Below are 26,375 nucleotides of genomic sequence, written 5' to 3' on the forward strand. Positions count from 1 at the left end.
TACTGCTGTGATATAGGGACCTCTTCTAGGGATTCCTCCTAGAGAAGAGGTTGGGCAAGTTCTAAATTCAGAATTGGGTTCATGTTTTAAAATTACTTTTAAAACTAAAATTTGTTCTTTATCCTACTGAGAACTCTCAGCAATGATTTTTGCCTGCATCATTCATCAGCCCTCCGTGCTTCTAACGTCTTATTTATTTGTTTCACAGTGTGTCTGGTGGAGAACTCTTTGATCGGATAGTGGAGAAGGGGTTTTACACAGAGAAAGATGCCAGCACTCTCATCCGCCAGGTCCTGGACGCTGTGTACTATCTCCACAGAATGGGCATCGTCCACAGGGACCTCAAGGTAAGGCCATTGCTCAGCAACACCATCCAACCATTTCACAGCCCACAATGCACCTGCTGGAGAAAGCTGGCTATGATAGAAGAATCCGGTTTTGATAAGAGACAGGCAGAAAGGGCAGTTGTGCAGTTTTGGGGTTACCAGCGCCATGAGGTCCAGAAGTAGCTTAAAAGAGAATGAGGATCAATGCAGTTGACCGTGGTGTGCAAGCTTCTGTAGCCATCGGGCAGCCCATGGGGACACAGAGAGGAGGCTATGTATTAATTCAAGACCTTTCAAAGAACGTTCTGTAGAGGGAAGAAAAAACATGGAAACGCTTTGCTCCCTGAGCTGATTGGTTTTGGTTTTGTCGGTTTGACCTAAGTTAGAGTCATCAGGGAAGAAGGAACCTCAATTAAGAGAAGGCCTCCACGGGATTGGCCTGTAGGCAAGACTATGGGGGCATTTGTGATCAATGATTAATGTGTGAGAACCACTGTAGGCAGTGCCACCTCTGGGTTGTATGGGGAGAAAAGCCAGCTGAGTGAACCTTGGAGATCAAGCCAGTAAGAGGTCCTCCGCCATGGCTTCTGAATCAATTCCTGCCTCCAGGTTCCTGCTTGGGGTTCCTTCCCTGACTTCCCTCAATGATAGATTGTGACCTGGAAGTTGTAAGATGATATAAACCCTTTCCTACCTAGGACACCCCCTCCCCCCATGGAGCTCTTCAGAGTCACATTCCACCTCCAGCCCCTTAAAAACACAGCAGCCAATGAAAGAGGGGACAGTGCAGAATAGAGAAAGACGGTTTGTGGTACAGTAGGTAAAGGAACTTACAAGTACAGCTGTCTTCTGGTGTCCTGAGGGCTCCTTCTCCCCCGCTTCCTCTCTTCCCTCCTCTTATCTTCCTGACTCAGTTTCTCTCTTCCCTCTTCTCTCACTGACTCTCCATTTTCTTCCCTTCTATCCAATTGGTTTTGTCTAGTTGCTTTTTATAGGTAGAATTTCAATATATAGCCTAAACAGGCTTCAGAACTCCAAATCTCTGGCCTCAGCATCCTGGGTGAGGAGACTATAAGTAATTGTCTTTACTTTGTGAGGTGAGGGTTTGTGATCCTTCATCTATGAGCACTGAAGAGTTTGGACTTCATAGTCTTGGCTACCTTAGTGTCCCATTCCCTCTCCCTCCCCCAGGTCTTGGTAGTGATCAGGTGCCAAGACTGGAAAGACAATGAAAGTGTCACTGGTGAGCCCAGGCTATGATGTGACTCCAAGCTACAATCTTACAGGTCCAGCCTCCACAGCCTACTGCATGAATGAGGCAGACATCCACCCGCTAGCATATATGCATCCACTCAAAATGTAAACACAAGAACTACACTGTAACCATGTTGCCCTTAACATCAGGAAGATAGAATCGATCGGGCCTTCTGGAAGTACATCCATTGCAATCAGAGATAGGGGACAGTGATCTTGACAACTGGGCTTATCCTTGTGGCAGAACACGGTGGCTGTGTTAGGACTTTTGTATCATCCCTTTCTGAGGCTCCACGGAGTTTCCCCCAGGTGATATTACATTCTCATCAACTCCCAAGAACGTGAAAGCCACGCAGTCTAAGCTACAGAAGCAGACAACATACCTAGGACAGAAGCATGGTCTGCAATGCTACCCCAACCCATGAGCAAACATGCCTACTTCTCCTTCCAGACAGATGTTCTTATGTCTCATGGGCTGCCGGAAACTGCTAGAGACAACTGAGTGTTCTGTCTTGTTAAAAGGCAGGACAGAGAAAGGAAGTCTACCACTCCCACAGCAGACTTCGACGGGTTCCTCAGCTCTGCCCTATTGGTATTGAGAGATGGAGGACTCTGTGTGGGTATCAGTCCTGGGCTCTGTAGGATGTTTAGTAACATCTCTGACTTCTACCCGCTAGATTTCCAGCACCCTTCCAGGAGTCATAGCAACCAAAAATGTCTCTAGGCTTTGCTGAATGTTGTTCACTGAGATTCAACACTGCCCCTCCCCATCCCCCCCCCATTGAGAAAACTAGATCCATTAAGTTGTTACATGCAGTAGTAACTTTCCCAGAAATGTGCTGAGATCTTTTTAAGGATTATTGTATAAATTATTATGAAGTAGCTTGATGGTCTAATTTGGGTGTTAGCTCTCAGTTGTCATACAGAAATGCCATAATATGTAGCAAAATTGTTTTTCAGGGGAGACTAGACCCTGCAGAGGGGCCCCCTTCTGCTAGGAAGAATAGTGATTGGGTATGGTGAGATGTTCTTTGTGGCCCACAGCCTTCACACTGCTCCTGGTGGCTTTTCATCCAGACCATCCCTTAGGTGACCCCTTGGCCACCCTTGACTCTGCCTCTCCACTCCCACCAGCCAGGAAAAGCCTTGATGCCATAGCCGAACCTTGAGTCAACTCAAAGTATTGATTAAAACAGTTACTATTTAGTTGCTTTAATCCTCTTCTGAGATAGTCATTCAGAAAAGCATTTTGCTGTCCTTCCCGTGGAGGAAGGTATTGTGAGGGGTGTGTGTGTGTGAGAGAGGGGGGGGGGGGTATATGGTATATGTTTGTGTGTGTGATGGGGTATCTGTGTGTGTGTGTGTGTGTGTTTGTGAAATAGGGTTGTGTGTTTGTGTGTGGTGGGGTGTGTATATATGTAATAAGGGTGTATGTTTGTGTATGTGTGTAATAGGGGTGCGTGTTTATGTGTGTGTGTATGTGATAGGGGGTACGTTTGTATGTGTGTAATGGGGTATATGTGTGTGTATGTGTGGGTATAATGGGGGTATGTTTGTGTGTAATGGGATGTATATGTGTGTATATGATGGGGGTGTATGTGTGTATGTATGTGTGTGTGTGTGTGTGTGTGTGTGTGTGTGTGTGTAGTGGAGGGTGTTCTTGGCAATCCTTTGCCTGAGTTGAGCTTTGGTTAGTGGCATGAGTCATGTGCTCATCTCTCCAGCTGCAGAAGTTCTGGGCAAGAAGGATTAAAAGCCAGTGGTGGTAAAATGGAGTCCTGTCTCTACATCTGTGACTGAGTCTCACTGCACATCAATAGATAAATCCTAAACCCCGTGATTTTACCATAAGAGGAACCCCTCTCCCATTTTTCAAATATTATTCCTGTCTCAACTTCCACTGTACTTTCAAATGCCCTTTGGCATCGTTTGATTTTCTTCAAGTCTCATTCTTCAGCCACAAAATTGTCACGATGACTACCAACTTGAGTAACTCTTTGTGTAACTATTTTGGGTGATTGAAAATATTTTTTCCCTTTGGGTTCTGTTAAAGAAAAAAAATGTTTTGACATTTGTCACAACAAGAAGCCTTTGTTTGAGCCTGCTGCACAGAGGAAAGAAATGCATCCCAGCTGTAACTCTGAACACAAGGCGAGTGGGCACTTAGAGCAGGGGTGGGATCGGGGAGAGCACATAAGAAGGACCAGGAGATGACTCAGTCCAAAATGCAGAAAGAGCTGAGATGGTCACCAGCACCCACAGAAGAAAGCCAGGGATGACAGTGCATACCTGGAATCTCAGCCCTGGGGAGGCAGAAATAAGAGGACCCCTGGACTCAGTATCCAGCCAGCTGAGCCAAGTTGGCAGCCTCCATATTCAGTGGAAAGACCCTGTCTTAAAGCAAAGTGACGTTGCCCTCTAGCCTCCACGTGTCCCAACATCTCAACACAGACACAGACACAAAATAAAATGATTTTCCAGAGGAAAGCCATTAAGAGATATTAGTAGTCTTGCTAAATTGGCTGAGGCCTGGGGCAGTGCTGGATATAGCTCAGCCATGGAACCCTTGCCTAGCATATGCAAGGCCCTGCATTTGAGCCACAGTGCCAATAAACAAACAACAACCAAACAAATGCAAAATACTCATTTAAAAAGAAATAAATAAAATGACCTAACAAATCTCCTGATAAAGGCAGGTCAAAGACTCATACATGGACAAAGATCATCTCTGAGGCAAACTGATTGGTTGCAACTTTTCTGAGTTCTCTCCATGACCAGGCCTGGTCTCTGATCCTGTCCTCTGTCTGTGGACTCTACTTATTTAGTCTAGTTTTAGCGAGAGTCATTCTGAATCCATTTAACATAACATATCTCTGGATATCTACCCAAGTTTCTTATCGCCCACATCAATATCAAGTCACCCTGTCTTGTGCCTTAAACAAACGTCCTGTCGAGTTGGTCTGGCCAGATCTTTACTTCTATATTCACAGGAATATTTCATCCACTGTCCTCCAACCTTTCCTTTGCTGTAAATCTCCAGTTAACCTTTGTAGCATAGGATTTAAACCAGACTCCTCTTCCTATAAAGCCCTGTGGTAGTGGTAAAGACTCTCATTGTCTTTTAAAAATATCTAAATAGGGCTGGGGAGATGGCTCTGTGGCTAAGAGCACTGGCCAATCTTCCAGAGGTCCTGAGTTCAAGTCTCAGCAACCACACGGTGGCTCACAACCATCTGTAAGAGGATCTGATACCCTCTTCTGTTCTACAGAGCACTCATACATTAAATAAATTTTAAAAATATTTTTTAAATATCTGAATAATTGTTAGTTTAACAGCATCTGAAGCACTGGGTGAAGAGTTTGATTATATTTCAGGGGTAAGAATTACCTTTAAAGCAGTGGTTCTCAACTCCCTAATGCCGTGACCCCTTAGTATATATAGTTCTTCATACTGTGGTGACCCACCACCACCACCACACAATTACTTTTGTTGCTACTTCAGAGCTGTAATGTTGCTACTGTTATAAGTCATAATGCAAATATCTGATATGCTGGTTATCTGATATGCAACTACTGTAAAAAGGTTATTTGACACCTAAAGGGGTCATGACCCACAGGTTGAGAATCACTGCTCTACAAGTGAGTTCAGGTGATCCATGCTAAGACTGTTCTTGGCTGGCCTGGCTAGAGAGATTCAAGAGGCCAAAGTCAAGGCTTTGTTCTCAAAAGGGCTCAGAGGAGCCTGGCTAAGGTCTGGTCAGGGACAGAGTCTTAGCCAGTTCTTAAAATTTCTTCATAGCAGAGACTACATGCCAGAATCCCCTAACACACACACACACACACACACACACACACACACACACACACCACCACCACCACCACTGCTGCTGCCACTGCCACCAGCAGCACCACCACCACCTCCACCCAAAGATCCATCCCCACCCCATTTCATATCTACCAAATGATGTATCTCCTCCATTTAATACTCTCACGAGTAAACAGGTAACAATGATATACAAGCATGGCAAGAAACACTTTCTAAACATGTCTAATCACTCTACCTGTAAGAATTTCTAAAACTCAATGTTTAGCAACCCAAGATTTGCCCCAGGAGCCTGACAAGAGAGAGTACATCTTTATCTGTGGGCTGGGAGAGTAACCAGTCTGGCAACGGGGTGGGAAAACGAGCTTCCATTTCATAGCCTTCTTTCTGCTTTTATTCCTTTAAGGTTCATTGTGGACAAGACCCACAAGTACTTATTGAGTCAATACATCTTTAGAACTGTCCCGGTGGATGGATCTCAGCAGACAGTCCTGACACCAGGCCCCTGAGGGATAGCATCAACTGAAGCCACACAAAACAAATATGGATAAATACAAATTCAGGTTCCTCTTCCTTGTTGAGTTTCTCAGCCCAGTAGAACAGGGACTAGCCTGAGACAGGTGCATCATGGCATCCACAAGCCCTGCCCCAGTCCTTGCCAGGACCAGTGACAACCCCCAGCTTTGTATACAACTCTGCAGACGTTTTATTGTCTGCCCCAAGGAAGTCCCTCCCATATGTTACTGATATTATAAAACCACAGTGAAGTCAAGCTGGGCACAGAGGCATACCCCTGTAATCCCAGGAGGCTGAGGCAGGAGTGTGGAACCACTGTTGGAGCTCCCCCCTGTGTGGTGCAGAGGGATAATAAGAAGAGACTACATCTTGTGCTTAGCACAAGAAAAGGGGTCTTTAAGGGTATGTGACTAGAAAGCACTGCTTCTTTTGTTCCTAGAGTGCTCCTTCTTCCCCTGAAAGGGGTGTGAGCAGCTGGCTAGTGATCTCAGCAATGAGCTATGTGCAGCCCATCTTCCAGGACTGCAGGACATGGCTGCTGAGAGCCAGGAGAGAGCCTTGCATCACAGCAAAGTAACCTGAAAGGTTCTCTAGTTTAAAACAAACAACACACACACAGAAAAAGAGAGAGAGAGAGAGACAGACAGACAGAGACAGAGACAGATAGACAGAGAGAGAGAGGAACCCATGAGAACATGCCAATGTGGTTTCATCTCCTGGGAATCCTGTTTTCCTAGCCAAAAACCAACGACAGTCTGAGAGCTAACACCTTCTTAGGTTCCCTCAAAATTGATCTTTTTAAGGAGACGAAATAAGATAAAGGAAAATAATAACATTGAAGACAGACTTGTGCCAAATCCTTTGCAGCCCCACCCCCCCAGCCTGTTTCTTAAGTCCTTCAATTTTAATTGACATCTATTGATATAGACATTATCTATGTTTAAAGGTCAAGGTTGTTCTTAATTGTGAGATTTGATGAAATTCCCATAAGTAAGATAGCTTTAAATGTACCTGCTATTCAGTTGTTTGGGTTTGTTGTTGTTTGGTTTTCTGGGGTTTTGTTTGTTTGTTTGTTTGTTTGTTTTTTGCTTGCTTGCTTTCAGTCCCAGGGATCAAGTCCAGGGCTTCTTGCGTGTTCAGCAAACCCTCTACCACTAGGCTGCATTCCCACGCCTCTTCTTATTTTTTATTTGGAGAGACATGTTCTTCCAAGTAGCTGGGACAATAGGTCTACAGCCCAGGCTTGCTTTGCAATCTATAAGTTGTTTCTGTTTTGTTTTCTTTTGTTTTCTAGCCGGAAAATCTCTTGTACTACAGTCAAGACGAGGAGTCCAAAATAATGATCAGTGATTTTGGATTGTCAAAAATGGAGGGCAAAGGAGACGTGATGTCCACAGCCTGTGGGACCCCAGGCTATGTTGGTAAGGATAATGAATGTGTGTGTGCATGTTTCTGTGTACCCATGAAGCTGGGCTAGCTCCATGTCAACCTCATCCTCCTTCTGAAGCATTGGAGCCTGGCACATATCGCAACTGCCTGCCTTTCTCTTGAAGGAAGGAGAAAAATATTGAGAGATACCACCGTAGCACACTAGCAGTGAAGTGATTTCCCTGAAACCTTTTAGCAGTTGGGTGGAAATCCTGTTTGATTTGGTCATGGGCCCAACTGGAGTCTAAGAGCAAAATGGGATGGATTCCCAGGTTCTAATACTAGAATTAGCGTGTGTGTCTATTTTTGGATGGTTTACAGTGAAGCATCAGGCATTGATAAGGTGTGGGCAGACTCAATAAAACATGAAAAATGTTGTGATGGATGCAGCCAGAGAGGAAACACTGGTACAGGGAATATGGAAGAAGTCATGAGTAAGTCACCCTCTCAGGTCAGCTCACCTTGATCTGTGTGGGCAAAGCTTTTCCTAAAATCACAACTTCGCCTTCTTTCTGTTACCCGTTTAAAACGCAGAGATGGCTACTGACAGCTGGGAACAGTTTGGTGCTGAGATTCACCTTCTGTTTTCTGGAGAAAGCCCATGGGAACTGTGTTAGCATTCTGTTACTATAACAAACATCAAAGATAAACCAGCTTATGGAATAAGAAAGGTTAATTTTGCTTCATAGATTTTTTTTTTCCTCTTTGGAGGTTTCAGACTGTGATTTATTGGCTCTGTAGCTTTTGGGCTTGCAACAAAGAATCACATCATGGCCACAGCACTTGGTGAAACCATTAACCCTGTGGCTGGGATCAAAAGGAGAAAGGAAGAGGAAAGGACGGGATATTAATAACACCTTCAAAGGTGTAGCCTCGCTGACCAGGAAACCTTACACAGGCCCTACCTCAGTGTTCTGCCATCTCTCAAAAGAACCACATGCTGAGAGCCAATCCTCTAATACAGGAGCTTTCAGGGAGCACTTACCCAGACAACTGTTTACCTCAGTGGATTCAGTCACTTGTCAAATGTGTACTCAGTGCCTACTGTGTCCCCAGCACAGGAAGGAAGAAAAGGAAGGAGAAAAGAGGAAAGGGGAGGGGAGGGAGAACACTGTGTAAGCCTCCCTAAGGAAGGATGAATTAGTATTAGCAGCCTACATCATTCCCGTGAGTCTTCAGGTACAACTAGGGAACCTTCCCAACAGGCCGGGGCCATCCAGTCTGAAACTAAATGGGTCTAGAGACAGCAGAGCACTGTGGGAGTTCCCAGTGTCCTTGGAGACACTCCATGGTGTTTCAAGTCCTTGCATAATTACATTGTCATATCAAAATTGGTATGCCACCACTGTTTCATTTTCCAAGTTTCTCAGAGGAGGGAAGCCGAAAGCCAGCAGACAGGAACAGGAACAGTGAGTGAAACTTAGAAGGGAAAGGACTGAGAGGTTTAGTAGGACTGGATCCTCACCAAGAGAGTGTGGCAGAGAGAAGCACTAGGGGCTGCCCGGAGTGGGACCCATGGCCCTGGGGTGTGAATGATCATAGAGGCTCAAGAGAGGGATAGATGGGCCAGCCAGCCGTCTTATGATAATATGATGAGGCATACATAGGTGAGACTGTGGAATGTGGGGGATGGTATAGAGAGGGAGTTGGGTGGGTGACAAGCACACGTGCAGCTGGCGCAGAGATGCAAGGGTGTTTGGTGTGTGGATGCTATTTCCCATTGGCCCTCTATGCCACCTGGCAGGCAGCAGGGGCGTGGTGTGAAGGAGAAGCTGAAGCTGCATCCTTAGGATCTTTGAAAGACAAAGGGCTCGGTGAACAAAGCTTCTCTTCCACCCACCTTGGGTATCAGCAGTGAGGGCTGCTAGCTTGTGTTGTTAGATTCAGTCTCTTGGTGAAGAAGCCCCCAGGTGCTGAGCCGTCTTCTTCAGGCTCCAGGGTACCATCGCTCTGGCCCGGTTTTTTTGCTCTCTGGCTTTGAGCTGAAGCTTACCTGCTCTAACAGAATCTTCTTACTCACATGTGCACCTCGCTGATCTCAGTTTGACTCTGATACAGGAAAGCTCTATAGCTTTCTAGATTGATTCTTGGCTCCCCTGTGTGGGTGGCAGTTTCCCCGTTTCTAGGTGGCTGCCACCGGCAGGTTTTGTGATAAATCCAGGGACAGTGTTAGGAAGCAACTCCTGTTTAAAGGACAGGTAAGCAAGTACTTGTGTGATCAGGTAATCAAGTACTTGATTGCCAAACACTTGAGTTCACTTAGAGCAATAGTAACATAACTACTGGTTTTGCTCATATTTACCGAGCACTCAGAGGGAAAGGGGGCTCGTGTCTTTGTGGTCTTTGAGCAATCATCAGCCAAAGTGGGTCTTTTTCTACTTAGCAAGTCTCCCTGCCAATCTCCTATGCTTCCATCAAAACCCAGCTGAACCCTCCCCTATTGTGGCTGCCACCTTGCCTCATGTCCTTCAACATCCCAGTTCCGTTTCTCCCTGTTTTCAGTGCATGTTTTCAGTTTCTGGTCAGATTGAATCCTGCCTACCTGTCTCTTCTTTGACTCCAGTGTGTCTTACTCGTCTTTGTACAGACCCATGCGGAATTGTACACAAAGCACACAGCCCGTGACACTTTTAAAATTTCTTCCCTTTCCACTCCTTCCTTCAGCACACATTTATTGAATTCTCTCCTAAGCATTGTTTGGTGTTCAGGTAGAGATTCCAACTCAAGTGTTCAGTGTTGTGAGAAACAGAAGCCAACAGGTAATTTTCATAACAGTGATGAAGTTATGGCGGTACATGCCTGTCATTGCAGCACTTGAGAAGCGGAGACAGGAGGATTTCAAATTTGAAGCTGGCCTGAGCTAAATGACAAGACCTTGTCTCTACAAATTTAAAAATGTGCTGCTATATTGTTCAGATATTCAAGAATTAATTATTTATTGCCTGCCTTCTGTTTGAGGGATCCTAACAGAATGAATGAATATATATTATATATATATTTCCTATTATATATTTCCTATTACATATATATTTCCTATTGTATATATAGTATATATACTATATATATGTATATAGTATAAATATATATGTATATATATTTCTACTATATATATTTCCTATTATATATATTTCCTATTATATATATTTCCTATTACATATATTTCCTATTATATAAATCCTATTATATATCCACACATATATTTTTATATATGTATGTATATTTTATATGTATACATATATAATATGCATACATATATATGTATACATATAAAATAGGAGAAAGAAAAGAAAAAGCAGACAGAATTCTTACTCTCATGCCCTTACATTTGAGTGAGAAGGAGACAGATTAAGGAAAATAAGTGAATCCACCCCTGTGTTATCTAAGGAGCACAGGTGAGGGTGTGTATGTGGAGGGAGAGTGCACATGGATGAATGTCAAAAGATGGTCTCAGGTTGGAGTCCTCACACACCATCCACCTTACCTTTGAGACAGTGTCTCTCACTGAGACCTAGGGCATGCCGATTGGGCTGAATTGCATGGCCAGCACGCCCAGGGATCCTCCGACTGCTTCCCCCACTGTTGGAATTACAAGCTTTCACTATCACAACTGCCTTCTTATGGGCACAGTAGGAACAGAATTCTGATCCTCATGTTTGCACAGCAAGCATTTTATTGACTGAGCCATCTTCCATGGTCCTACATATGGGGGGTGTGGCCCATGCAGACTGTCACTAAAAGGGGACAATAAGCATCATCACTCCATCTCTGGTATTATATTCCTACTGCAAGCATGTATGGCAAAGATATACAGTACAGGTGAAATACATATGGTTATGCATTTCAAATACAACACAACCAGTGTATTTCACAGGCAAACTGTAAAGTCCTGGTAAGAGGAGGGGTCATCAGTAGCTAGCACACCAAGAGATCTGAAGCCCTGAAGGAAGGTGGAGCTCAGGCAAAGACAAGGAGAGTTACAGGTGCTTCATAAGGGCTAGACTCCTCCCTGCTGCTGCCTGTAGCATCTTTGAGAATGGACCGGACTCCTTCAGCTTGGAGAACAGGCTGCTACAAATGAGTTCTATCTGGTAATAACAATGAGGAGAAATAATTGGTCCATCTGATGGCAATGGGCTGCTCAGAGGTACATGCTGTCTGTAAGTATGATATAGACCTGGACATGGAATCCATTTAATTAAGTCAAGGGTTCCATTCTCCTTGATGCCACCAACAAGAGGCAGGGTCACAACTAAAAACTTTAGTCAGTTAGAGTCTCTAATTCATGGAATTAATTAAAATGTTCAAATGGGTCCCCTGAGGTCACAGAGTATGTGTCAGAAGACATTTGTCTCAATCATGTAACTGATAATGAACAGAGGTGACAACAGAGGTATTTAGTACAGGAGAGCCTGGAGGGGTGTGTGTGTGTGTGTGTGTGTGTGTGTGTGTGTGTGTGTGTGTGTGTTTTCATTTCATTTTTCTGCATACTAACATGGTTGTTCAGATTCAAGAACCACAATCTGGTCTTCTGGTTTGAAAAATAATAAATAATAATAAATTTTGAGAGAACAGGTCAAGCGACTGTGTCTCAAAAATAGGACGTCATGCTGCTCTCTTCCTACCAGGGTGCTGCTGTAGAGAGAGGAAGGCAGTTGGTGGCAAGGACTCTACCTGAGCCACCATGGTTCTGAAGTGAGAGCTCTCATTATTGGCTCCTGTTGAGCAATGCTTTATTGCTCTGCAGTATTTTATTCCCAGAACATCACTACTATTCCCAGATAGCGCCTGACTTGGGAGAGCATCCTCTTATTTATAGTCAGAACTACATGAGCAAAATTCTAACTCATGGCTGATTGACGAGTCTCTAGTGTTTCTACACAAGGAACCATCCTGCTGTCCTTCCAAAACATGTCTTTAGTATTCCTAGCCTGGCGATGGCAGGCACCATTAGTCTATTTCTGCATTAACTTGTCTAACGTAGCTCAAGCACATTTGGTCTTGCTCTTCCTTCGGTAATGCTGGAGGGCAGTTGGTCAGCATTCTTGGGATGTTTCCTTTTCCACCCACGTAGAGAAATGTGCTGAATTCAGAGATCACTGAATTTTTAAACCTTGGGTTGACATTTAAGATTAGAGGAAGGCTTGGAAAGCAGAAGTGTAGAGCCCTATGATGTTAGTATTAGAACCCAGCATCCTCGAGATAACATAGCCTGTAGCTGGTACCAGTCATAGCAGGTCCAAATGTAAGTGTTTGGTTTTTTTGGTTTTAGTTTATATATGAATGTGCCATATGTTCATGTTCATTTAGGTCTGTGTATACACATGAGTGTCTTGTGTGAGATCCAAGGCCACTATCAGGTGTCTTTGTCACTCGCCCTCTACCTTATCTTATGGGATCTGGTCTCTCACTGGACCTAGAATCCATGGATTCAGCTAGACTAGTTGTCCAGCAAGTTATGGGGATCCATCTCTCTCTTCCTCCTTGTTATTCATCTACTATCAGAGAATAGTGCCTGGTTTTGCTTGGGTCCTCAGCAAACACATTTCCAACTGAGCCATCCCCTCAGTTCCTGAAAGCATGTTCCTACAGACCTCTACCACTGGTTGGGGATAGTGATGCTAAGCCTTCTATTTATAGAAGGTTCTCGTTTTATCATACATTAACCAAGCATGCTACACAACATATGCTCTTTAATTTTTGTAGTGGAGGGGACAGTATTAAAGATAAAACCCAGGCCCTCTCCACTCTGGGCAAGTGTTCTACCACTGAGTTCAGTATATGAGTTGGCAAAGCAGTCCCAGTTAGGTCTAAAAGATAATCACCAGCCAAGGTGATGCATTTGTGGGGACTTTTCACGCCTGAAAACAAATTCAAAGGGATAGCTGAACATCGTTGTTCTAAGATATATGCACTTCTATAGATATGTGATAAACTCCTGCCATTATCTCTGTCCTCACACAGACAGGAGGAAATTGTATTAATTTGATGGCATCTCTCCTTTCTGTTGTCCACAGCAGCCTGAGTAATCTGCATTGATCTTTGCCCACAGCTCCTCTCCTCCCTGTGGCAGATTCTCCCAGCAGAGCTGTGCTCTCGCTCGGTCTCTCACTCTGTGTTACGCTTTGGCAGCTGACTGGATGCATCCCACCATTGTCCCCATCCTCTTTCAGGTCAGAGCTAAAATGAGATTTGATGTAGCTGATAACTTGTCGTGCGGAGCTGACGGCAGGCAGATGGTCCAAATAAGACTTTTCTATTTCTTTCTTTCACACCATCCTGGCAGTGATAACCCCCAGCAAACATTCCCTGCTGCATGCTATAACTAGACTCCACTTGTTAGAGAAGACAGGGCCCCCTAATGGGGAGACTTCTAGGCAACATGTTTCTGTCCTTCATCCCTCTTCCCAGGAGTGAGCATAAATGTGGATGAAACACTCATTATTGGAATGTGGACAGATTAAATCCAGCCTTGCATATATGGCCACACTAAATTGCTCTCTGTTGGCAGAATGAGCTAAGGATCAAAGCCTGGGACTTGTACACGCTAGGCCAGCACCCCACAACTAGGCTCTGTGTCCTATGCTAAATTGATTTTTCTTCTTACTATGATTTTTTTAAAAAAACATGAGGACCCAGAGCTCACAAGGAAAAGCCAAGTGTAACTTCTTGTCGGACTTCAGAAGAACAGATTACCTTGAGATTAAAGTACTTTGGTCAGTCCTAAACCAGACAGGGTGGGAGGCCAACTAGCCTAGTAGTTAGCTCTTGCCACACTACACTAAAGTTCCTTACCCAGACATCCCAGTCTTCCAGCCCATGGAATTCCAAGTGGCTTCCACATCCACCCCAGCTACTTCACGGTTTCCCACTCCCTTCCTATTCTTTAGCCTCATTCCTTCACCCAACTCTCAGACACTAGCTTCAGGAGAGTTGGCATAGTAATCCTGGCTAAGATCCAAAAGGTAAGTACCAGCCCAGGTGATGCCTTTATGGGGACTTTTCACGACTGAAACCAAATTCAAGGAGCTAGCAGAACATCAGAGTGGGCTGATGCTCTTTAGTGATAGACTTTTTTTTTTTTTTTTTTTTTTTTTTTTTAGTAAATTACAGCTTTAAGCATGGGTAAGAAACTGCAGAGGAATCTATGGCAACAGGAGGAGTTCAGAGCTGCCCACAGGAACTTCGCACTCTCTGAGGTTGAAGATGATAGAACACAAGCCTTGGTGAAGCCTGTGCTTCAGATGGTGTGTGTGTGTGTGTGTGTGTGTGTGTGTGTGTGTGTGTGTGTGTTTCTTTAGACACAAGATCTTGTTATGGACACAAGGGTCCCTTCAAATTTCATTATCTTCCCAGCCTAGTCTCCCAAGTGCCAGCAATACAGGCATGTCCTATAACTCCAGACTTAGCTGTCTGTATTCAGATCTTAACCCATGGTAAGGTCTTCATGAGGCATTCCCTCATCATGAATTGGTTTGAAAATATTGCTGCTAAGAATTCTCCTGAAACAGACCAAAGAACATCCATCATCCCTTCCTTGTGGTAATGAAATTCTTCCTCAAGGCCAAATACTCACTTAAAATGTATGTCTGAAGTTCTAATCACACAAAAGCTGAGTTTTAGTCCCCTTGATCTCTAGGACTTTTCTTTTTCTCATCTCTGAACTTCCATCTTTCCTACTGTTTAAAAGAAATCTTCACAGGAGACACAGCTCAGTTAGTGGAGTGCTTGCCCAGAGTGGGCAAAGCCCAGGGTTTGGTTCCCAACACAGCATAAACCATACCTCTGGTGGAATATGCCAGTCATCCTAGCACTTGGGAGGGAAAGGCAGGAACATAGAAGTTTAAGTTTCATCCATGGTGTTCATAAGGAGTCTGAGGCCAGCCTGGGCTATACAGGACCCTGTCTCATACAAATCTAAATAATCAAAGGCATCTTCTCTCCACCTCTGTCATATGTGGTATTGCTCACTCTTTGAAACTCTGCCACAGTAGTTGAACATTTTCATTCATCTGCCAGAGATGCATCTTTTTCCTTGAGTCTTCCTGAAGGACCAGGACTCACGTGCTTCCTGAAATCTCTTATCAAGAGAGATCACATTCAGTTCTTCCACAGAACATTCATTCATTTTACTAATGTTTTATTCCAAACCAACAGGTACCCTGAAAGACAGACATAGCCACCCGGGCAGATGATGATATCCCTGAGATATAACGGTGAAGAAACCTACCTATAAATCTCTTTGCTTCAGTCCAGGTGCTGACAATGTACAGTTGCTTTTTGTTGGTTTGAGGCAGAGTTTCATGTAGCTCAGGCTAGCTGTGGACTTGCTAAATGTAGTTGAGGATGACCTTGAACTTATCATCTTCCTACCTCTACCCCAAGTGCTAGGATTACAGGCATAGGCACCATGGGTTTTTAGAGTACATGCAGTATTTTCAGGCTTGTAGTCAGACTATGATTGAGCTCATGCAAAGCATTTCTGTTTTCTCACTCTCTGCCTTGAGAAGGCAGCCCCTGCGGCTGGTGTCCAGTTACTTCCTTGGCTTCTGTCTGAGTTCTATGCCCAGGAGGAGAGGAACATTATGTTCCTTGGAGTGGTAGCCAGAGTCACTTCCTTGCCCCATAAAGCCAGTAAGGGAGGCACTCTAGTTACCACTGATGAAATAATTGCACAAAGCAGTCAGTGCTCCCCAATCCCGTTGGTTCTAGACCATGGACTTTTATTCTAGGACTGTACCCTCCTGACTTTACCACTGGCTGTCCTTCACTCACTGAGGTGACCACCTATGACGTGCGAGTGGAAGGGTAGGACAAATATCTAAAGAGGGGAGCACCTTACCTACAACATGAACTTGGACTGGGTGACAGTGATGGGTCCTTTGTTACCCTCCTAGAAGAAGCTGCTTTGGGGTATGTTCCGGAATGCTCAGAAAAGGGGGAAATTGTTGTTCTTTGTAAAAATCGGGTCCTGTGTCCCCACCTGCACAGGACAGCTGATCCCTGTTTTCTACATAGATACATCTTTCCCCTGACTCCCTTTCAAGAAGAAAAATCAGCAATTAAATTATTTTAAAAACAAGACGGAAAAAAAAAAAAAAAGACGAAAGGCCCATGAAATTCTCTTTTTTTCTTCCCCACATCTCTGGGGCCCCACCCCTACCAGGAACACGTTCCCTAAGTCAATATAAAATAGCTTGGTTTATAGACACTGTTGCCCACAGAATGGAATTTTCCGTATGTGGGTTGGTTGCATCTTGCAGTAATAAATCCCTTCGTGTTAAATTCTAGACCTACTGTTTTCTACAAAACCAGAGGGAAATGTGGACATCCAGAGGGCTCTGTCTGTGGGGAACTCTGACAGCTTGTGGGATGCTCTGATGCCTTGCTGAGGCTACATGCTTCACAGAAAGATGAGCTCTGATTTACTATTTCAAGCCAAGTAAGTCTCCATAAGGACGAGTGAGGAAAGCGAAATGAAGAGTACCTAAGCCCAATGGGGGAGGAAGTTCTGAGCTATTATCTCATAAAGTTACACCCTTCTCCTGTTAGATAGAGTGGAGCCTAGTAGTTCTGAAAGGTCTTTGTGGAAGAATTGCAATTGGGATGTAAAGTGAATAAAAATAAATTATTGAAAGAAGGAGGAGGAGAACAATGAGAGAAGAAGGAGAAAAATAAGGAGGAGGAGGAGGAGGAGAAGGAGAAGAAGAAGGAGAAAAGGAGGAGGAGGAGGAGGAGGAGGAGGAGGAGAAAAGAAGGAGGAGGAGGAGGAGGAGGAGGAGGAGGAGGAGGAGGAGGAGGAGGAATGGCCTGAGTGACAGACATACTTCTGTCAGAAATCATTTGATCCCAGAATGATTGGTCTTGCTTTCACTCAATATACGTATTTCCTAATGAACAGTAACTGGCATTCAAAAATCCATTGAGTTTTCTTCTTTACTTTCCTTTCTCCACTCCCTCCCTTCTTTCTTTTCTCTCTCTTCCTCCTTCTCCTTCCCCTTTCCTTTCTCTACCCACCATTGCATGTACCCACTGAATGTTCCTGGAATGGTAAGTGTCTTTATAACCCACTTGTGTGGAATGTAAATGTATCATCTCATAAGAATGATGGCTTGTGTGGTGACTAGGTTGGGTTTCACTTGAAAGTAGGCTATGCTCATCCCAGAATTTTAAAAAGCTGGCTGCTCTGTGTCCCTGTCTCCAGCAGCATGAAGTCTGGATGTGAAGACAGTGTGATTATCAAAGCAAGGAGGGGGGACATCAGACACAGTGAACTATGCAGCTGGTAGGTTGGAGGATTTGGGTGAGGGGTTTGAAGGGGTGAGGGGCTTGACCCAGCTGTGTATCATTCAGATGATTTTCCACTCCACAACCCATGACTATTTTAAGTATAAAAGGCTGGCTGTGACTGAGCCAATCAGAGAACTGGACCTACCAGATATAAAGAATTCTCAATGCCTTTAAGTAATTCGGTCTCTTCATAGCCTTCTCCACAAGGATCTCTGTCAAGGCTGTGCCAGGAGAACAGGTCCTTTCCTGTTCTGCCTAGTGCTTGGTGGTCTCCCCAGAAGCCAGGGCTTTGTCTCTATTTCTCTCGTCATTAACCCCACTTAGATGAACTAGACTGAAACAGTGCTCTTTGGAAAGTGTTAGGGTTCTCAGTACATCATTGCCCGGATTTCCCACCACATGTAAATTCTGCTGCATGCTTTAGAAGAGAATTTTTCTCCTCCAGAGGAAAATCCCTTGGCATCTCTAGGCACATGAAACTGTGGCAGCAGCATGGCTCACAGGTGCTGTACCTTTCCTAAGTCCGCACATCATTGACCTAGAAACTCATTTGTCATCCCCAAGGTTGTCAGCTGGATGCTGTAGATTTATTTCCTTTTAAATAAAATTAAAATTCTTCTTACAGAAGAATTTTGCCAATTGCTATGAGACTGATAATTCAAGGCTAAGGCATTTGACTGGTCATCGCCATGAAAGCTTGCCTCAGAAAAGACCAAAAATAAGCACTCAGCTCCCTCAGTGCTAGCTGTTACTGCCCAGGTAAAAGAGATACAGAAAATGGGAAGGGGCAAGTGGATTCAGCAAAAGAGGAGAACCAGAGAAAAATCTTTGAGCTGGCTTTCGGAGTTTCTAGAATTTGATCTCCATGTCAACTTGCCTTTAGGAGAGAGAGAGAGACAGACAGAAAGAGAGAGAGAGAGAGAGAGAGAGAGATAGACTCAGAGAGAGACAGAGAGGAGAGAGAGAGACACCCAGACACCCAGACACCGAGAGAGAGACCGAGAGAGAAACCCGAGACCTAGAGAGACCAAGACCCAGAGAGAGAGAGAGAGAGAGAGAGAGAGACCCGAGACCCAGAGAGAGAGAGAGAGAGAGACACCCAGACACCCAGACACCGAGAGAGAGACCGAGAGAGAGACCCGAGACCTAGAGAGACCAAGACCCAGAGAGAGAGAGAGAGAGAGAGAGACCCGAGACCTAGAGAGACCAAGACCCAGAGAGAGAGAGAGAGAGAGAGAGAGAGAGAGAGAGAGAGAGAGAGAGAGACACCCAGAGACAGATAGACAGGGACATAGACACACACACAGAGATTGTCACAGGGCTTACATACTTGGAACTGCTGGGAATGGGGCTTGCAAAGAGCTTTGCTTCATGGTCTGACATTTTGTTTCTTTTGTGTTTAGTTTTATTTTGTTTTTAATTTTCTGGTCTTGTGCTTTGGAAACAAAGTTTTACTTTGTAGCCCACACGGGCCAAGAACTCAGGCTGGCCTCAGACTCAACAACAGTCCTCCAAGTCCCTCAGGCAGCAGCCACTTTACCGGGCATTTTATGTCACATTTTCTAGTCTGTCTGACTTCCCAGGGCATTAAAAACTTCACCAGAAGGCAAATGGTTTATGCCCTACAAGTTTATTAAAAATGACTTGTATTTTCTTATCAGTATAGCTTAAATAAGAACATTAAAAAGAGCCACAGAAGAATGCATATATTTCCATCTATAGTCTTGTTATCCTGATACTTGCTTATTGATAATTTAGAACTTGCCCCTGATCCATGCTCCAGATGCAAACCAGAAACCTTTTCTAGTCATGTGATTGATGCCACAAACTTTGTTGTGTGGATAGAGTCCCACAGTATTAAAATGATTTTAACAAGTATATCCTTCAAGAACCTGAATATCACAGGCCCAGAGAGGTGGCTCTGGGTAGTAAAGTGTTTGCATTGTGAGCATGAAGACCTGAGTTCCATCCCCAAAACCTATGGTTTTGTTTTTGCTTTTGTTTTTAAAGCTGAATATGATGGGATTATAATACCAGCACTAGAGAAACTGAGAAGGGTGGATAACCAGTGCTCACTGGTCATCTAGTCTAGTCTATTTGGTGAGTTACAAGCCAGGGAGAGACCTTGTCTCAATATATATATTATAATATATATTACATAATATATGTTATACATATATATAATATAATATTATATATTTAATATAATTTATATTATAATATAATTACATATGATATAATATTATATCATATATAATATAATACATATATTATATTATATATTAACTATATATAATATTATAATATAATATATTTATAACATATATAATATGTTATTATGTATTTATATATAAATATATGCTCAATATATGCCTAATCATATATATATAACATATATGTATGTATAATATATGCCCTATATAATATGTAATTATAATAATAAAAATATAATTACATATAATATATATGTATATATATATTGCTTAAGGAAGGACAGTCCAGGTTGTCCTCTGGGCTCCATGTGTGTGCACATGCACACACGCAAATCTGAACATGTCAGGTGTTATGAGTCAACTGCTTGTTTTGAATTTTCTGCAGTGCCTCGCCGGCCTCCTGGAGTGTTAGTGGCTTTCCTAGTCAAGGCGAAATGTGGGGCTAGAACTAGCACACTCTTGTTTCTAATAGTAGAGGCTTGGAAATGGGTTTCATTCTTTTAGAGATGCCCCCGCCCCCAACAGTCATGGGAGGGGAAAAGGAATAGAGACAGGTGAGAGGTGAGTGCATCCTCAGAAAGATACAGGTCTGCAGGGCAGTGGTCTCTTTACTCTGCACTGTACATCTTGGCCCAGGGCATGGGCCAGTCTTTGCTTGGATACTGTGTAAGCAGCCAGCATAAATTCTAACATCTTCCTTCTCTGTGACTCTTCCCTCTGTGTGTGTCACCACTGGGCACCTGGTGTGCAGTGACAGTGGATCTGTGCTGTCACTCTGGCACTAATTCCCTGTGCCTCTGTGCTATTTGACACCTGGGCTAGTGAGGCCGTGGGCTGGTTGGCTAGCCATCTTGATAATGAACCCTGGAATCTTTTTAGTGGCCCAGGGACTACCCACCACCTTGACTCTGCTCCTGACACCTGGGTGGTCATCAGATGGGGCGGGTGCCTCTGATGCCTGTGATAAAGTTTTCAGCAGTCCCTAGAGTGTCTCTGCAGATATAGTCACTGTGTACCATCTGTACCTGTGTAGCCACTCAGTCCAAACTGTCAGCCTCCTAAGTCAAAAGGACATTTACTGTGGTAAGTGACTCCCCTTCGTTGCTTCTCCGAACAAAGAAGGCTGAGAAATAGCCTCTTAGCAGTAAGTGGAGAAGGACCCATCATGCACTGGGCTCCTACCTCTCCAAGAGAGGGTTCTCCAGTTGTTAACCCCACCCCAACTTCCCCACACCTGCCACTCCTCTTCACAGGTTTATATGCCTTTTTGCTAATGACGGCCAGTATAGCAGAGAAAAGACAGATGTGCAAACACATTTCTGTTCTGGTTTTTTTTATTCTAATAAGAGAGTTGATAGAATCTAGGACTGAAATGTAAAATGAGATTTGAGGTGATCCGTGGGCTGTATTCTTCTCTCTGATGAGCAACCATTCCACAGGAGTTTGCATACCTTCCTATTCTTTTAAACGTATGCTTTTATATGTATATGTATGTGTACACTCATGTATGAGCTGATGTATGTATATGAATGGATGTGTGTGCACCTTCATGTGGACGCCAGAGAACAAACAGCCTTGTCTGTCATGACTTAACCACTGTCCACCCTGGGTTATTGGAAATCGTGTCGTTCACTGGCCTAGAACTCAGCAAGTAGGCTAGGCTGGCCATTCAGCACACCCCAGATATTCATCTTCCTCTACTGCCTCCCTCAGGCCCCATCAGCACTGTGATTGCAAGTATACTTCCACACTGAGAATTTTTTTTATGTGGGTCCTGATTTCATACTCAAGCCCTCCTGCTTGCAAGGCAAGCACTTTCCAACCTCGGCTTTCCTATTCTTGCTCAAGGAGATATTTATCTTCAAGAGAATGAAAGGAAGAGTTCCATGGTGGATTTCCTGGATTTTTCTTATAGACTGAAGAAGTCCCCACACTGATAAACAGTATGGTTTAACAGAAAGATCCAGAGTGAGGATCAGATTGGCCTGCTTCTCTGTGTCTGGCTGTGAACTCGGGATGGATCACTTCTGTGAAGCTCGGTTTCCTTCCCTTGCTCTCTGAGCTCAGGTGCAGCTCACACTGCAGGGAGCACTTTGGAACTGCCTGCAGTAAGTGTTGCACTTGGTGAGGTTAGGTGCCTTCAGAGCAGAAGTGGGTGAAGAGGCCGCTTTCTGGCTAGATTGCTTTAACAACTGGTGCAACCTCTCAGTGCCCTTGTGCCTTCACTTTCAATTTTGGAGCAATGTCATGATGATAGTGTTTCCTCAGGGATGTTGGGGCAAGTGAGCCATCCAAATCTCACAGAACACAGAGTTCTAGGCATAGTGAGGACTTTATCAATGATTCTGTTTTGACTTTTTCTACCTTGGTAGTCATTCTATGACTTGTGTACTAAAGATGTCTCAAGCAGATATGTCTAATGTGGAAAGGAGATTTCACTTGTCAGTGAGGTCTACTGTCTCATCTGAATTTACCCACGTTGAGTGCTGTAGGTCAGACAGCAGGTGGGTACCTGTGCCTGAACCCTGGCCCCAAGGCTGGGAACATAGGAGTCAGGCCTAGTACAAAATAAGCCCAACCCCCTGGGAGCAATGACTCTTGATGGAATAATGGTTCAGAGATGAGGTGAGATTAAGCAGCAGTGGTCCTGCTCTATCAGGGAGTAGGTGAATGCACCAACAGACAGATCATCTGGAAACAAGTGTAGCTCCGAGCAGATCCCTGTTCTCTCTGCTGGGTTGTAGGCGCTATAAAGGCACAGGAAGTGCTTGCTACCCTTGTCCCCAGGGCACTTCACAAAATCCCACAGGACCCAGAGGTGCTGTCCTGAGTCAATTAGGGGGTACAGTCCATACCCACACCTCAGGTAAGTATGATCTCTCACGACAATGTTAACAAAGCTATGGTTCTTACCACAGAACACTTGTTGATCGGTTGATGGATGATTATTTCTACACACACGCACACGCGCACACACGTGCACGCGCGCACACACACACACATCTCTTTTTACTTAAAGAAGCTAACAGATGGATCATTTGCTATTATCTATTTAAATACCTTTGGAACTTGGGGTTTTTTGAACTTGAACCCAGGACATTCTACTGCTGATAATTTAGGTTCCTGAGTCCCCTGCCCAGTTTTTAGACTCACTGCCAGCTCAAAATCTGAAGAGCCAGCATAGCAAAACAAAAATCAGAAAATGAAGAGTCCAGGTAAGCTTCTTTGGCCTCCAATATCTAAATCATCAGGGTTGTGAATCTTCTTTATCTGCCCACAGCTCCGGAAGTTCTCGCCCAGAAACCATACAGCAAAGCTGTCGACTGCTGGTCCATCGGAGTGATCGCCTATATCTTGTAAGTGTTGCTTACCACCATGGCTCTTACCCTCCACCTCCACTTATTTGACTGTGGCAAGATATGTATAACAGAGATTTTTATCGTTCTGGGAGTATTAAGTCAGTCTCAGCAGTACCCTCACTGCCTATTTCTAGAATGTTTTTTTCATCTCTGACTGAGACTGTTTGCAAATAGCAAACAGCAGCTCCCTGCACCCCCCCCCCAGCCCCTGATACCCTTCATTCTACCATCTGTCTTTGTGAACCTGACTCTTCTGGGGGCCTCATAGAAGTGGGATCATACAGCCGTTCTTCCTTGGTGATAAGCTTACTCACTTATGGGTCCTCAGAGTCCATCCATGTTAAACCATATGCAGACTCTCCTTCCTTTCGGGAATGACACCCAACTTTCTGGACCACCCTAAGTCCATCTTCTCACCCATCCATGGACAACTGAGTTGATGCCACCTTTAGATTCTTGTTATTGCTGCTGTGGCCATGAACATATGAGTCTAAAAATGTAACTGATATTTATATCATATGATAATTCTTTGTCTAACTTTGAGAAGTCACTGATATGTATATAGCAAAGCGCCACATTAGAGATACATTCCTAGTAGCCCTGATGGACATTCATACCAATCTTACACCTTAAAAAAAGAGTATAGCCAGGCATGGTGGTACTCACCTTTAATCTCAACACTTGGAAGGTAGAGGTAAGCAGACCTCTGTGGGTCTGAGGCCAGTGTAGTCTACATAATGAGTGGGTAGTCTGCATAATGAGTTATGAGACAGCCAGGCCTGTAGAGAGTGATCCTATTTCAAAAGCAAAAACAATGACAAAAGTAATTTAAAAATAAAATAGCGATTTTATTTTGATTTTTATTTTCCTTTACCTATTAGCTAATAAGAGAGAATCGTCTCCTGTGCCATCATGGCTTTGGAAGGGGTGAATTGAAAAACCACTGTGAAAACACTAACATGTCTCCAAAAGAGATCACATTTAGGAGAAAGTAGATGAAAATCAAAACACATGGCTGGAACGGCTCATTTCCTGCTGGAGGCCTTACCTCCTTGATCCAGGAAATGTCATCTAGTCCGTACCCTTCTTGCAGATATTTCACAACCAGCCCTTCTGTTCTGTATCATTAGGTTTTGTTTTGCCTAAGGCTATGCTAAAGCCATTTTTAATTGAAGTTATATCTGCAAATATTTATTATATGATAGGCTTTTATAGCAGGTTTAGCTCAGCTAGCTTCCATAATTGCTAGGAAATGAAATTCCTCTCCTGAGTATCCCCAAAGAAGGGACGTTCTTTACCAAACAAACATCCCTTGCCAAAGACTGGAAGGGGACGATGACTGGAGAAGCTTCTGATAGTACACGGCATCCTCTGTCCTCGGGGCCACTTTGCCCCGTTACCAAGGAAGCAAAAGATCTTTCTTCAACAACATTCAGTAGGGAAGCTTGTGCAGTCCGGTGTGGATTTGGGTGATGGCTCCTGTGTGTTTGTTCATGCCATAGCAACAGGGACTTTGGCCCATTGTGATATACCCCATAGGTTTCTCCTTTATGGAAATATGAGCATGCTAAGACTGAGATAGTGCACTTATATATGTTTTCATTTTCTAAGCATATCAAACATTGCTATGGCTTATCTGGAAAGTGTTCCCTACAGACTCTTAGGGCCCTGATTGGTGGCACTATTCTAGGAAATTCTCGAGCTCTAGGAGGTGGAACTTAGCTAAGGGATATAGTTCACCGGAAGTGTGTCCTTGATTACTTTCCCACCCTAGCACCACCTCCCTCTCTCTGTACCCAACTGGGTTCAACCATGAAGGTAGAATCCCTCCATTTAAGTTATATTGGTCTGTCAGGTTATATTGGTCCAAGATATGCAAAGGTAACTAAGCATGCATCTTCTGCACTAGTTTCTTACTTTAAGGGATAGAGACCCTTTTGAGAATCTAATAAGAGTTGTAAAACCAGTCCCCTAATAAAAACTCACAATATAGTTAGACCTGGTCCTGGGTAAACAGACAATTACAAGGACACAGTGTTACTCAACGTGGCCTCATAACTCCCCAGCTATAATCCTCCTCAGGGGTCCTGACTCTCCCAGCTTGACTGGAAAGCTCAAAGTAAGTTAAAGCTAGCCCTTTCCTGTCAATAGTTGAAGCTGATCTTGGTGGTCTGGAAGGGTCTTCCCTGGGACTGTACTCACTTTGGGTTTGTGAGTATCATTTTTTTCCTTGACATCTTGGCATAGAAAGAGATGTCAGCAGTTGAAGAGGATAAATATGGATTAGTGTTTCTTAGAATTAGTAGGTAAGGCGCTAGAGAAATGACTCAGCAGTCAAGAGTGCTTGTTGCTCTGCAGGGAACTTGGAGTTTGGTTTTTAACACCATGATAGGCAGCTAACAACAGCTTCTAATTCCAGCTCCAGGGGATCTGATGCCCTCTTTTGGCCTCCATGGCATCCCCAACACACACATACACACACACACCACCCCTACCACCACCACCACCACCACCACCAACAGCAATACATCTTTGGCATTAATGAATAAGCAGCTGTAACTAGGTTAGGGCACCTTAGTGATCCAGCTGCTATGCTATAACAAGGTACAACAGTATAAATGATGCCCAGTATCAATGCATGTAATTCTGTAGACAACAAATACCATTAAGATTCCGGGTCAGCCTCTGCTTCTTGCCTGTGGATGGCTCCCTTTCTTGGTGTGTCCTCCCATAGCAAGGAGAGCACATAGAGGCAATCTCACTGGTCTCCTCTCTAAACCAGCCATTGGCAAAGACAATGGGATTATCTTGCTTGGCAACTCAAGCTGGAGGTATTGTGGAAGAGTAGAATCACAGTGCTACTAGAGGAGACGGCTGTAAGGAGTAGTCTGGCAAGAGGCACTTAGCCACATGTGCCCTGAGCCACAGTTCATGTTAGACATAGAAGACATGTTAAAATGTCTTAACATGGTTACAGATGGCATGTAGATCTTGGAAGAGTTCCAAGGTATGACTAGGACATGTATCTGGGTATGTCTGAACAGTGGGTTATCTAGGCTCTTCCAGTAATGGGACACAATGCACCACTTCTAGTTGGCCTTAAAGGAAGACATGCCATATTTCCTGACTTCTACTTAATAAGAACTTGATAAGCTCACACTTGGTGGTT

General features: G+C 44.0%; 1 protein-coding gene across 3 annotated transcripts in view; it reads left to right on the forward strand.

Annotated features, from left to right (window-relative positions):
• Positions 1-26,375, forward strand: part of Camk1d (calcium/calmodulin dependent protein kinase ID) — a 390,665-nt gene that overhangs the window by 330,140 nt on the left and 34,150 nt on the right. For all 3 annotated transcript variants that reach the window (XM_034510041.1, XM_034510042.2, XM_034510043.2), the window contains exons 4-6: positions 209-347; positions 7,214-7,340; positions 23,128-23,203. In XM_034510041.1, coding sequence (XP_034365932.1) covers positions 209-347; positions 7,214-7,340; positions 23,128-23,203 — 342 coding nt within the window. The remainder of the gene's footprint in view (positions 1-208; positions 348-7,213; positions 7,341-23,127; positions 23,204-26,375) is intronic.

This window comes from Arvicanthis niloticus, chromosome 8, assembly GCF_011762505.2.
Source record: "Arvicanthis niloticus isolate mArvNil1 chromosome 8, mArvNil1.pat.X, whole genome shotgun sequence".
Lineage (NCBI taxonomy): Eukaryota > Metazoa > Chordata > Mammalia > Rodentia > Muridae > Arvicanthis > Arvicanthis niloticus.